The sequence below is a fragment of the Panthera uncia genome, chromosome B4, assembly GCF_023721935.1.
Source record: "Panthera uncia isolate 11264 chromosome B4, Puncia_PCG_1.0, whole genome shotgun sequence".
Lineage (NCBI taxonomy): Eukaryota > Metazoa > Chordata > Mammalia > Carnivora > Felidae > Panthera > Panthera uncia.
In genome coordinates this window covers 80100177-80114051 of record NC_064809.1, presented here as the reverse complement: position 1 = coordinate 80114051, position 13875 = coordinate 80100177, and the positions used below count along the sequence as shown (strand labels likewise).

The following is a 13875-nucleotide window of genomic DNA, read 5'->3' as shown; positions in this document are numbered from 1 at the left end:
TGGGGCAGTAATTCCCATTTTGTCCACCCTGGGCACTATCCCAATTGCATAATAGAAGCTAAACTGGGGTGATGCGGTGAGGTGGATAGCCCTGCACAGAGATTAGGAAGAGGGGAGCTCTGAAACCAACTATCACATATACACATTCATATTCTCTCTCACACATCACTCTTTGTGTAAATAAATACACCTAAGTAAAGGAGGAAAGAGATGAACTATAAAACTAAGAACTTTTGTTTTTAATGAATCACAAACTAAATTACAAATAATGTTAATAGCATGAACACTCGAAGACAAGAGGTGGGAGAAGGGAGACAAACATCAAAAAAAGAAAAAAAATACTTTTTTTAAAACGTTTGCATTACAAAACCCCAAGGTGCACATGGCAACAAATCTACCCATTCCCACTTAAAAAACACTATAACCTGAAATATAAATATAATTGTTCATCCTTCTTTTAAAGAAAAAAATTTTCCCAATGCCCTCGCTCAGTCACAGCCCTAAAAAAGTGTCAGCATTTTCAAAATGATGTCTAAACCCTAACTTCCACTCCTATGGGGGTAGCCTTCAGAGGAAGATGGGACCTGGCATGTGAAGAACCAAGAGTCTTAAAAGGAAGAGAAAAATTCAGACAACTTTTACTTGCCCCATAAGGCCACGGTGAAGTATAATCCCTGTCCTAGAGCCTCCCAGATACCTCTTGCCCATAGTTGGGACAGATAGAGGGACTAGGGGCAATTGTTTCTACTGCAGTCTCATCAAGACTGCAGAGACTGGGAGTCTTGAGTCTCCCAGACTGTTAGGTGAGATGAAACACTAAAATTAGGGTATAAACTGGTTGGATCTATTTTTTAACCTAATTCTTTAAAACAGGCCCCTCCCTCTGTTTTGTTTTGCTTGGTTTTCTAAAGTCCCAACTTAGGTTCTCTGCTATCAGTTGACCTTATAAACGCAGTGGCCGAGCGAGGCTTGGGGTGTCTGTCATCCCGAACACAGGAAATAATAATTTTCAGGGCTTTCAGAGATTGGGATGGCAAGCCCTATGTGGAGGGCAGTCTTTTCTTTTCTTTTTAAATACCAGCCCTCCTCAGCAACGACTAAGAAGAGGGGGAGAGGGTGGTGGAGGGACTTAAGTGCATCTAATACTGAAGCTTCCTTTCATTTTCACCTATTTCTCTTCTCCACCCCTTATATCCTCAGAGTTGGCTGGCTAAGAGGGGGAGGTGTTAAGGCAGCCAGACAAGATCAGAGGGCAAATAGCCCAGGGCCAAGGCAGATCAGGCCCCCACTGGAGGAGAGGGTGAGACTGGGGTAGGACATCAGAGTCGAAGGTGGGGCACTGGCTTGGTCACATCCTGGAAGAAAGGGTGAGCCAGAGCTGCCTTTGCCGAAATCCGCTTGTTGGGGTCGTAGTGCAGCATTTGCTGGAGGGAAAGATGTATGCTGACTTCAGTGATGTGACATTGGACTAAATGGGCAGCAGGTGTTCCGAGAAATCAGGAAAGCAGAATTCCTTTTACCCAAGCAGGGTTCCCAATTCCCTCCTCCCTACATCTGAATGGGTGTGCCAACAGGGAGAGAGAAGCAGGGACTAAGGAAATGCCAAGACCCAGAGTCCAGGGTCTCATCCTTCCTACATCCTGGAAAAAAACCTGCCCTGGGGGAGTAAATGAGAGGAAATGGGTGCCCACTCCCAACTCTCACCGACAGCAAGCTCCGTCCATCTTCATCCAAGGGAGGAACAACTTTGCTAAAATCTTGCCGGGCCCACTTGGGGAAACTCGGCTTATAATCAGGCATAGAAGTAACTCCTGGCCAAACCACTTCATCTGGGGTCCCCAGAGTCCGGAAGATCCGGAAGAGTTGGTCGATTTCGGAATCTCCAGGAAATAGGGCTCGGCGGGTCACCTGAAAATGGGTAAAGAGAAAAGGCCAAGACCCGCACTGATGTCAGTCAAAGCTGCTCCCTGTGCACCGGAGGTTCCCACAGGCAGTGGAAGGTCAGGAGGGCCCCATGACTCCCTCCCCAGGGCCTTTCATGGGGTCAGTCACACAGAGCCTGAGACAATGAAGTCCCTTCATCTGTCTCCTCGCCCCCTCCTTCCTTCCCCCAACCATGCCTTTGCAGATCCCCAAGGCTGGGTGGGGCTGGGAGGGGGTGAATGTCTGGGGTGCCACTGACATGTAGCAAAGGGATCCCAAGCCACTCACGGGGTGTGGGGTAGACACTGCGGTCATCCCCCCTCCTTGTGATGCAGCCACTTCTAGATAGGAGCACAGCGGGCAGAGACTGTGTCTTCCATTTCTTCTGTGTTCCCCACAGCACCTAGCATGGTGCTGGGTACACACTAGGTGCTTAACAAATATTTTTTGATGAATTGAGAGAGGAATATGGGCAATTGTAAGGTAATGTACTGGGGGGATAAATGCACATTTTATATATAGGTTAATGGTCTCCAAGCCCCCAGTTACAACCCAGATAAAGGACCATAAAACAAATTGCTGATTTGATTTGAAAACTCAGCCCACTCCACTGTTATATTAAAGAAAATGAGAGCTCCCAGAAAAGTCTGGGCCTCAGGGATCTTTCAAACTGAAAAGCCAGAGGTTGGGGAGGACATGATTTAAGCCTGCAGTTTAAATAAAAGTATGAATAAGGTGAACATAGTTGACTTCACCATAATCCTGGAACCCTACAAGAAGGTCTACAGGCCAAATGAAGGAGGCACTAAATTGGTACTCATTCTCCCAAGTACATGCAGACTAAAAACAGCTGCAGAAATAATTTCGCTCAATTTGGGTATAAGAGATGTGTATTGGATGCTAAGGCTGTTTGAGGATATACTAACATAGTGGTTGACATCAGGGACAACAGTCCTATCCTTTCCCCCTACCCACCTTGGTGCTACTCTAGAGAAGGAACCCTGTGATAATATAGAACGGCCATGAGTCTAGGCCAAGAAACAGTTCTGTTGTTCTTGAATGTGGGGGAGTGAGCTGGGTGGAACTCGGGCTTGCCTCCGTACCATCTCAGCAAAGATGCAGCCCAGGCTCCAGATATCTACAGCTGTGGAGTAGTACTTGCAGCCCAGAAGGATTTCAGGTGCTCGGTACCACAGGGTCACCACCTGGGGACAAGAGCAGGAAGGGGAAGGGCGGTGCGTGGGGCATGGTGATTCCCGTATCTCAGCTCTTCAGTGTTACTCTGCTAACTCTCAGCCTGTTAACAAGCAGCCTCTCTCCCTCCATCTTTCCCATCTTTCTGACTTCCCCTAAGTATAGATGACTACATACAACTTCTTAGACCAGAGTTAGTCTCTGGGGACCATATTTTCTGAACCCAGAATTTACAACCTTCCTGGAAAACTTGAGAAAAGTGCTCATAATTTTAATAGTGTGCCATCCAGCTCTCCTGGCTTGGCATCTATCAAAGCCCAGTTCCCCACAACTGGAACTTGGTACATACTCTAAAACCTCTTGGAGTGCCAGAGATACTTTCCATGTAGTGAGAGAGAAACTGCTGGCCAGAGATGTTTAAAATTTTGTGAATGTTCTTGTTAACACCTCCCAGGAAGTTCAGAGAAGAAATGCAGAGAGGGTCTCACCTCATGGGTGTAAGTACGAACAGGTACTCCAAAGGCTCTGGCTAGTCCAAAGTCTGCTAGCTTGATGGCCCCCTCTGCGTTGATAAGCAGATTCTGAGGTTTGAGGTCTCGGTGCAGAACCCGATGAGAATGGCAGAAGGCTAGGCCCTGGAGCAGCTGGAACAGATAGCTCTGACAAAGGAGAGAGAGAAAACTTTCTCTACCACAGTGAGCTACTAGGATCTGCTCTGTGCCTGCAAAGCTCTACCAAAGCCTTTTACTATATTAGATTATAATTACATGTTTATAAACTGTATCTCCCATTGGACTATCAGTCTAGTGAAGATAAGGACCAGGTCTTCTTCTTCAGTTTTGCATCTCTTTTCCATATCCTGTACCTAATACATTGAAGGTGTTCAATAAATGTGCATTGAATAAACGTTTGTTGAGAGATTGAAAATAACTCGGGGAGTAAAGAACCCAGCCCTAAAACAGACAACAGAAACTCACTGGCTATTTCTCCTACCAAACAGGTGGAAGGGCTTCTTGGAGGAACCTACCAAGTGCCCTCAAGTCCCATTTATCTGAGTTTCATCTGACCTTCCACCTGAGCTATGAAGTTGACTCAGTAGAGTTTCAACTTCTTTGATTCTCCTACCCAGCCCTAGGGTTAATAAGCATAATGAGCAGTGGGAGAGCCACAAAAGAAAGGGGTGTGTGTTGTGTCTGTGTGTGCAGGGGGATGAGGGCTGGGAAGGAAGCCAAGATCACAAATCATCACTCAGTCTGCACTGCCTGCCTTCAGTCCCCCCAAAACATGCCCATGCTGGGGAGGAGTTAATGAGAAGGATTACCTTGATGAGGGGAAGAGGAATGCCAGTCAAAGCAGAGGCATCCATGAATTTCTTCAGATCCTGGTGCAGAAACTCAAAAACTAGGTAGAGTTTGTTTTCTGTGTGGATGACATCCAGCAGCCTAGGGAAGGGAGGTCCAGGAATGGAGGTGAGGAAGAATAATACCCAGGCTACACAGACAAGAACACCTCCTTTACTGTCAGAACACCTCCCAGATATACTTACTTGACAATGTTAGGGTGGTTAAGCTCCTTAAGCAGAGAAATCTCTCGTATAGCAGTACTGGGTACACCCTCTGTCTCACTTGGAGAGGTGGAGAAAGCAGAGATAGGAATGTGGTTACAAACACTCCTTTTCCCCCAGCTCAGTCATTCTTTTCTTCCCAATGAGACACCACCCCAGCATCCCCTAGGGAAGTGAGAGAAGAGAAAGGGTGCTGTAGGAGTTAATTCGCCTTTGGACAGGGGATATATTAAGGTCATTATTCTTCTTTTCCCAGCAGTAGGTAAGTAAAGCCTCCTGGTGGAGGTAAAGAAGAGAGAAGGAAACAGGGAAAAAAATAGGAGTAGCAGCACCCAGCCTCCCTAGAAGGGCCAGTGAGGTTCAACTGCCATTCTTTTGAAAGAGGTAGAGAATTCTAAGATGAGGGTGGGTTTGGGGCAGTCAGGAGGACTCTTCATTCAGAAAGGTGCTCTTCACTGGTTCCCACAAAACCCAACTCCACGGGGAGTCCTGGACCCCATCTCAGAGGCCTCCTTCCTCTTTCTGAGTCTTTCTGATTGCACATTTGGGGGCATCCCTCGACTTTGGGGAGGAAGTTTCCCATATATTCTAAGTGCCCTACACTCTCCACCGGGAAACCCATCGCTGTCCTCCAACCCACCTCTCCACTTAAAAAGAAGTCCCTCCCTGCCACCTTCCGGTCCTTGGACTGCTACCCGCCTGTTGGGGTGGGGGCAGGGGGCACTCAAGGAGCTCCCGAGTTAGGAGTCCCGGGTACAGAGGCCACTCACGTGTCCAGACGGATTTTTTTAAGCGCCACCACTTCTCCCGTCACCTTGTTTTTGGCTTTGTACACAACTCCGTACGTGCCCTCTCCGATCTTTTCCACTTTTTGGAAGTTCTCCATGAAGCGCCAGCGAGTCGGGTCAGCCCGGCCCTGGAGCGGGGGCCTGGGAAACCTGCAAAAGGCGGGCCCCGACTCTCGGGGGGTGGAGGAGGGGAAAACCGCGCCCAGCTCCGCGGCCCCAGGTCGGGACGGAACGCAGTGTATTTCTCGCTCTTGTCAATTTGTCCAACTTGAAACAATGTTGCCGCCTCCCCTCCAGTTCCCTACCGCCACCAGAGGCCCCGCCCCTCCTTCCCGCGTTTCCCTAGCTCCGCCCCCGGCCCTTCCTATTGGTTAACGTCAGAGCGGCGGGGGGCGAGCCCAGCGCGCCTACCTGCAGCAAATGACCCCACCTCACGCAAGTTTATTAACGAGGATACTTAAGACAAGTTTCTGCCTCTGTGGGGAAGCAAAATGTCTTTTTCCAAGTACCTGATTTGGACTCGCGTTTCCTACCTGTGTCCTGAGTCTGTAGAGATTTCCTGATCTCTAATTCGCCGTTTCACCACCTGTAGGGAAAATGTGTCTCTCCCTAAGATTAAATTCCACCTGGCCCAGGGAGCCTCCTTTGAAAAGCAGGAAACTGGGAATCTCATTGTACGGGTTTTCTGGGCCCCGGAGATGCAGTTGCCTCCGCCCTCTGTCTTTTCTATACTCTCTCTTTTGGGATGCAGGGTCTTTGTTTTTTTGAAAGATTTCCTGATTTGATTAAAAAAACAAAAACAGATTGATTCACTCTCCTATGATGAATCGTATGTGTTAGGTACATGTTATGCACCTGCCCTTCAGTCAATTATTTCCCAGTCAAGAAGAGAGCGACCCAGTGAAACTAGAAACTGTGGTTGAGTAGCGGGATGTTCAGGGACCAGGATCCCTTGTCAGTTCTGCCTTTCTCCGTCCTCCTGCCCCTCCCAAGACTCCTCTGGATGGAGAAGAGGAAGGGCTATGCAAATGAGCACCCCTCTCCTATATAGGGGCTTGCCCCAGCCCCCCAGCGCCTTTGGTTGCTGGAAGAAAGAACAGGATGCATCTGGTGCTGAGAAAATGCCTTCTCCATGTGGTTATGATGAGTGCTCTTCTGGCTGTGGGGGTTACAGAAGGTGAGTGTGGGGAGTATTGCCATGAACAAGTGTGAATTTGGGGTTGCACACCTGCTCTGGTTTTTCCCCTCTTTATGGGAGATACCAGCAATATCTCAGGCTTCTCCCACCCATTTGAGTTAGTGAGGACATGGGCATCTGAGCTCCCTCCCTATGTGGAGATCTGGGACTGAGCCTGAGAATAATACCATCTGCTTGTAAGGGCACAAGGATAGTGGGTCTTTGTAGCCCTAATCCTGAGGCCCCTTGGGCAGTGAGTCCAAGTAGGGGCTTCAAAAGTGAAACGAGTGGGAGACTCTTTTAGGCAATGACTTAGGTGCCTGGGATAGGGTATTTGAAGTGAGAAGTGAGAGAATGTGGTATTGGATTGAAAAAGTAAGGAGGTACCACCTACCCTCTTTGAGATGGGGATGGGTGAACATAGCTCAGGCTTTTGTTCTGGGGCTGGAAGAGACAGGCAGAGGGGTCTCAGCTGAGCATCACATGAAAGGGCTCTGGGGGATTGGGGCCTCGTGACAGGAGCAAGGGGTGGGGGTGTGGGTGGTGAGAGGGTCTGGAATGTCCCGTGCTGCTCTGAGGAGGGAGGGTTGGGAATGAAGAAAGAATGGGGCATCTTATGATTCTCTTGCTCTAGTGGTAGGATGCTCTATGAAATGATTCCAGATCTCCCCTCCCCAAGCAGACTCAGCTAAGTATCCAGTATACATTAGAAATGGAGCAAAGATAGTTTCTCCTGTGCTAAAATATAGATATCATGTCCCAGTCTCCCCTTTCTTTCTCTAGATCCCTGGTCTCACAGACTTCTAGGAGCTTCTCCTTCATCTGACTTCCCTCATTTGTGCTGTAGTTTCAAGTCTTTTTCTTTTACTATGCTCCTAACTGTATTTTGGAAACATTCTATTCATACTTGTCCACCTGACCCTCTTAAAAAGATTGTGCTTACTTTTTAGATATGATTTTTTTAAATCATAAGACATGTTAGATATTCGTGAAATTTTATATGAATTGGGTTTGATAATTGTGTCCAGTGTGAAATGACATTGTGCTGATTCAAGAAAATGTTCATATTTTTTACAGATATATACTGAAATTGTAGGGTTAAAATAACAAGATGTCTGGGATTTACTTCTAAATACTTTAGCCAACAAATAAATAAACAACAATAACAAAGGATAGAAAAAGGATAGTTTTTGTATCTGGGTGAGGTATATGTAGATCCCTCATACCCCTTTTTCTCAGACCTTTCTTTTGGTCAGTTATAATAATTTTGTCTGCTTGGTCCTCACTCCCAACCTCTGCCTGCCTCTGATCCATCCTCTACATTGCTTGCTATAATGATCCTTCTAAGATACAGATCTGATCATATTAAAAAAGCTTCTGAAGGGTGAATTTTTTTGGCATGGGAATTATGTCAATGACACAAAATCTTCTGCCATGGCCTTGTCTACAGAATAAAAGCCAAACTCCTTTGCTTGGCATTCAGGGCCTCCACTTGTTTTCTTGGCCTCATCTCTTACAGTGTTCATCACCCACACTGGTAGTCCCTGTCATGCCTCATGCTAACATGCCTCCATGCATCTGCTCATGCTGGTCCTTCTGCCCAGAGTATTCTATCCCACAGGCCAACTCATCAAGCCGATGGTCTTTCCCAATTCACCAGAGTGGAACTAATCTTTTTCATCTGTCATTTTGTTGTACTTTGTGAATGTCTACAACGACTCATATTGAACAGTGCCTTCAATTATTATAATTTATGGATGTATCTATTTCCAATACTTTACCTTGAATCCCTTCAGGGTCATGTCTTGTTTGTTTTTGGTTTTGTTCTTGTTTTTTAATGTTTATTTGTTTTTGAGAGAGTGAGAGATAGAACATGAGCAGGGGAGGGGCAGAGAGAGAGTGAGACAGAATCTGAAGTGGGCTCCAGGCTCTGAACTGTCAGCACAGATCCCCACACAGGGCTCGAACTCACAAACCGTGAGATCATGACCCAAGCCAAAGTCGGATGCTTAACCGACTGAGCCACCCAGGTGCCCGTGTCTTATTCGTTCCTTAAGTCCGTTGTACCTATTACAGTGCCTGGTACGTTGTGGGTGTTCAGTAAATTAAGATGCACTTTGAATGTGAGAGTGAATAGGGTGACATGGGACAGTGCTATTCCCTGACACGGGACTGAGGCGCGATCCTAGGACCTTCACTGTACCTTCTTTTTAGGACCCAGAGACCAGGACTGGCTGGGTGTCTCAAGGCCGCTCACAACAAAATCCTGGAACAGGCAGCTGTATCCAGAGTGGACAGAAATCCAGGGGCCTGATTGCTGGAGAGGTGGGATTAGCAATTTCCAGGGAGGGCAGGGTGTGGGTAGAGGAGCAAGAACTGGGTTGAATGGAGCTTGGGAAGATAGGAAGGGGAAAGGTATAAGGGGAGAAAAAAACAAGGAGCCTCAGCTAATGGAGCTGTCCTTCCCAGGTGGCCAGGTGTCCTTGAAGGTCAGTAATGATGGCCCTACACTGGTTGGGGCAAATGCCTCCTTCTCTATCGCCCTGCACTTCCCTGAAAGCCAAAAGGTGCTGCCAGATGGGCAGGTCATCTGGGCCAACAACACCATCATCAATGGTGAGTACCTCTCTGCTCTAGGACCTTACTCTAAGGGCTCAGATTCCCTGGTGTCCCCAGTGAGCTCAAAAAGTATTCTCTTCCTTTCTACTTTTCTTAAAAAAATAAATTATATACATATTCTATAATATTCGTTGTAGAAAAAAATTTTAAACACAGATAAAGAAAAAAGAAAAAAAAATACATAGCATGCAAAATTGCCGGCAGAAGACCTAGGGGACCTAGAATTTAGACAGACATGGATTTAAATTTGTAAATAATATGTGACCCTGGGCAAGTTACTTAATTGTTTTGTACTTCCATTCCCTTATCTGTAGAATGGGGATGATACCTACTTGAACAGTTGTTGTAAGGATTAAAATGTGATTGTATATAAAGAATTTAGCATAATGCCTGCCCTAGGCTAAGGCAAGGTTCAAAAAATGTTAGCTGGTGGCTCTTATTTTTGTTTTTATCCTACTAGCTAGAGCAAACCACTCTAAATATTTTGATATATGGCCTTCTAATTTCTTTCCTATGTCTGTCGTTAAGTACATATGAATCTTTAATTCCAGTTTCCATCCTTCCTGCTGCCACCCAAAAGGGTTATACCAAGGGGAATGTACTTTGTAGCTAAGGAGTATTCCCACAGCCCCTCTCTGGGAGCCATATGAGGAGTTTTGGTGTACAGAAGGGAATGCCAGGGTTTGAGGGTGACTCTGTATTGATCTTTCAGGGAGCCAGGTGTGGGGAGGAGAGCCAGTGTATCCCCAGGTACCTGATGATACCTGCATCTTCCCTGATGGGAGGGCCTGCCCATCTGGCCCTGGGTCTCAGACACGAAGCTTTGTTTATGTCTGGAAGACCTGGGGTGAGTCATCCACACTTCGATTCACCTATTCTTACCTGATCCCCTTTTTGTTTTGCTGTGAATTTCCCTAACCTTTATTGCCCCCATGGTTCTTTCCTCTTCCATAGCACATAGCCTGCTCCAACTCTCTCTACTATATTGTTTCTGGGGGCCCTTCCCGAATTGTTGTGCCATCCCATGGAACCCCTTATTAGGACTCCTTTCCTGACCCCTACTCAATACATCTCTCTCGACCTTCCTTCTGTACTGCCCTGTCTCTAATCCTTCCCCTCAGTTCCCTTGGATCAGTACCTCCCTGACCCTTGCTTTTCTTTTCAAAAACCTCAGGCCAGTACTGGCAAGTTCTGGGGGGCCCAGTGTCGGGACTGAGCATTGTGACAGGCAAGGCAATGCTGGGCACACATACCATGGAAGTGACTGTCTACCACCGCCGGGAGTCCCAGAGCTACGTGCCCCTTGCTCACTCCTGCTCAGCCTTCACCATTACTGGTAAGGATTTAGGAATGGGCAAAGGAATAAGTCACAGAACAGTAAAAGATGGGGAGGGTTGGCCTGACCAGTAAGGGGAGAGGGGAAAGGGGAAATGGTATGTAACCTTAAAGGGGCAGAGCCAGGAAGACCTGGACAGAAGAAGGTGGGGCTTAGAGTCAGTGAAGGGCCAGTCAGCTTGAGTTTAGTTGGTGTGTAACATTCCCTCCGCCCAGGTCTGGTTCTCACCTTTTCTGGCTCCTATCTCAGACCAGGTACCCTTCTCTGTGAGCGTATCCCAGCTTCAGGCCTTGGATGGAGGGAACAAGCACTTCCTGAGAAATCATCCTCTGACCTTTGCCCTCCGGCTTCATGACCCCAGTGGCTATTTGTCTGGGGCCGACCTCTCCTACACCTGGGACTTTGGAGATGATACTGGGACCCTGATCTCTCGGGCACTTGTGGTCACTCACACTTACTTAGAGTCTGGCCCAGTCACTGCCCAGGTGGTGTTACAGGCTGCGATTCCTCTCACTTCCTGTGGCTCCTCCCCAGTTCCAGTCACCACAGATGGGCATGGGCCAACAGCAGAGGCCCTTGGCACCACAGCTGGGCAAGTGCCTACTGCAGAAGTCATAGGTACTACATCTGGTCAGGTGCCAACTGCAGAACCTTCTGGAACCACAGCTGTGAAGATGCCAACCACGGAGGTCACAGGCACTACACCTGTACAGGTGCCAACTACAGAGGACATAGGTACTACAACTGAGCAGGTGCCGACCTCAGAGGTCATAGATACCACACCCATAGAGATGCCAACTGCAGAGGCCATACGTACAACACCTGAAGTGTCAATCACAGAGCCCTCTGGAACCACAGTTGTACAGGTAACAACTAGAGAGCTGGTAGAGCCCACAGCTGGAGAGGTACCCACCCGTGAGCCTGAGGGTCCAGATGCCCGCCCATTCGTGCCTACAGAAGGTATTACAGGTAAGAGGGTCAGTGTGAACGAGGTTCATTGAGGTGCGTTATTTGTCACTACTCTAAAGAGCTACTCTACTTACCCAGGCCCCAGATGTTACCCAATCCTTTGCTTAGCAATGGAGTTTCATCAGAGCTCTCACTGTTATTAAGCCCTCAAGTCCCTCTTAAGAACATGGAATCCATCTGGAGTTAAGAAAACCAGGGTCTGCCCCTCGGCCGCTGGGAGAGAGCTTGTTGCTTCTCTGTGTCTCAGGAGAGCTGTTCCCTGAGGCTTCTGCCAGGGAACAGACTGTGGTCATTTACATAGTAATTTGTATCTCTTTCTGTGCAAGTATAAATGCATAGGATTCCGTCTTAGATTCTGGCACCACTTACCAACCCTGGATTCCTTTCCCAAAGCAGGTCAACCTGAAATTGTGGTAGGAACACTGAAAAGGTAGGAATGACCTGGTGGCACGTGGAAGAGTTAACTTTTGTCGAGTGTCTAGATCAGGACCTAGCACAGTGTGGAGTATGATAAGCATTTGGGGTTTCTTAAAACTCCAATGCTACTCCTAATTGTGTGACTCTGGGGTGCTCGTTCCTCCTCTGGGGCTTCAGTTTCCTTATCTGTAAAATGAGATTTTCCAGGCCTTGCCTGATGCCAAGCCCGGGTGCAATAGCTCTGGCTGTACCTGGAAAAACGCTTGCGTAGCCTCTACTTCCAGGTGAGTCATTTGTCTCTTGACTTTGCCTCTTCAATCCTCTCCTGCCAGGCTCCCAGAGCCCCCTGCCGGATGGTGCAGCTACCTTAATCCTGGTGAAGCGACAAACCCCCCTGGATTGTGTGCTGTATCGATATGGCTCCTTTTCTCTCACCCTGGACATTGTCCGTGAGTCTTGACTACTTTGGGGGCTGGTGGAGGGAGGTGTGTACCGCCTAAGACTGACCAGTGGAAGCATACCTTGGAAGGAGTTACTCACCTGGACAAAAATATCCAGATCCCAGGGTTTTTATTTTGAAGGCATGAGGATGGGATTGGGGAAGTAGCCCTAGGGCTTTCCTGTCTGTGGGCCTTTGGGGAGGCCTGGTAGAGGAATCCCACATTGTACCCAGACTTAAAATCTTGCAACTTTGCAGAGGGTATTGAGAGTGCTGAGATCCTGCAGGCTGTGCCATCCAGCGAAGGAGATGCATTTGAGCTGACCGTGTCTTGCCAAGGCGGGTGAGTGTCCCACTGGTTATCCTGAGAACTCTTGGGTTGAATGTTGCCCCGCTCTCTGGTGTCTAATGTTCCCTCCCAGTTGCCCTGACCTAAGCTGACACCTTTCGCAGGCTGCCCAAGGAAGCCTGTATGGACATCTCATCTCCAGGGTGCCAGCCCCCTGCCCAGCGGCTATGTCAGCCTGTGCCACCCAGCCCAGCCTGCCAGCTAGTTTTGCACCAAGCACTGAAGGGTGGCTCAGGGACCTACTGCCTCAATGTGTCTTTGGCTGATGCTAACAGCCTGGCGATGGTCAGCACCCAGCTTGTAATGCCCGGTATGTACTTGGACAAGAAGTAGGGAGAAGGGGGGAACAGGAAGAGGCTATCTGGTAGGGAGCAGACACTGACGGAAACTGTGCCTGGGATTCTGTTCATAGGTCGAGAAGCAGGCCTTGGACAGGCTCCCCTGTTCGTGGGCATCTTGCTGGTGTTGATGGCTATGGTGCTTGTATCTCTGATATATAGGTGAGGGCCCCACCATCTAGATCACACCTCCTTATCCCTTATTACCACCACTCATTCTTCCTCAAGAGGAGAGGGAACCACCACTTTTTTTGAAGAAGCCTGGTATCCAGGAAAGAGCCCAGACTTGGAAGTTAAACAGACCCAGGCTGCAGTCTTGCTGGTGGGACCTTGGGAAAGTAGTTTAATGTCTCTGGGCCTCTGAAAAATAGGAAAACTAATACCTGCCCTATGGGGCTGTTGTCAGGATTAGAGACAATGGTGGTAAAGCACCCAGTTCTGAAGCGAGAGTGCAATAAATGATGATACTGATGACTGTTGTTATTAATAATATCAAGAGTGGAGGAAACTGGGTGAACTGAGTCCTCTACCTGTGAGAAGGGCAGATCCCCAGGCCTGGAGTGCCAAGGTCCTCAAAGCACTGAAGCTTGTAGTGTGAGAGAAGAATGGACAGAGGTTACCATAAAAACAAGATAAGATGAACCCTATTGGTGAGAAGGGGAGGGGCCTTGGGTCAAGGCCCAGGAAACTTGGGATATGGGTGTGTCCTCTTTTTTGGAGAAGCACAGGTAGGTTTCCCTTGTCCATTGCTAATCAGTTTCT

The 13875-nt window shown here is 48.1% G+C and overlaps 2 protein-coding genes across 6 annotated transcripts in view; one reads left to right on the top strand and one right to left on the bottom strand.

Annotated features, from left to right (window-relative positions):
* Positions 1-218: 218 nt before the first annotated feature.
* On the bottom strand, positions 219-5951 carry CDK2 (cyclin dependent kinase 2). 3 transcript variants are annotated; one of them, XM_049625732.1, is made up of 8 exons: positions 5452-5951; positions 4664-4741; positions 4439-4559; positions 3606-3776; positions 3027-3128; positions 2212-2355; positions 1705-1908; positions 219-1424 (listed from the first exon to the last, which is right to left on the bottom strand). In XM_049625732.1, exons 1-8 carry the CDS (start codon positions 5565-5567, stop codon positions 1320-1322), a joined length of 1041 nt encoding a protein of 346 aa, XP_049481689.1. In that variant the 5' UTR covers positions 5568-5951; the 3' UTR covers positions 219-1319. The 3 variants fall into 3 exon arrangements, with proteins under 3 accessions (XP_049481689.1, XP_049481691.1, XP_049481690.1); XM_049625734.1 differs by having other exon boundaries at positions 4664-4846; positions 5452-5540; XM_049625733.1 differs by lacking the exon at positions 2212-2355 and having other exon boundaries at positions 5452-5950.
* A 576-nt stretch (positions 5952-6527) lies between these two features.
* The window catches only part of PMEL (premelanosome protein), a 7619-nt gene continuing 271 nt past the window's right edge, over positions 6528-13875 (top strand). Inside the window, exons 1-10 of one of the 3 annotated variants that reach the window (XM_049625727.1) lie at positions 6531-6646; positions 8861-8971; positions 9116-9262; positions 9978-10112; positions 10440-10601; positions 10851-11570; positions 12320-12436; positions 12685-12769; positions 12880-13085; positions 13188-13275. In XM_049625727.1, the coding sequence (XP_049481684.1) occupies positions 6571-6646; positions 8861-8971; positions 9116-9262; positions 9978-10112; positions 10440-10601; positions 10851-11570; positions 12320-12436; positions 12685-12769; positions 12880-13085; positions 13188-13275 (1847 nt within the window). In that variant the 5' untranslated portion in view covers positions 6531-6570. Of the gene's footprint in view, positions 6647-8860; positions 9263-9977; positions 10113-10439; positions 10602-10850; positions 11571-12319; positions 12437-12684; positions 12770-12879; positions 13086-13187; positions 13276-13875 lie in introns of all 3 variants that reach the window. The other 2 variants (XM_049625726.1, XM_049625728.1) reach the window with 2 other exon arrangements.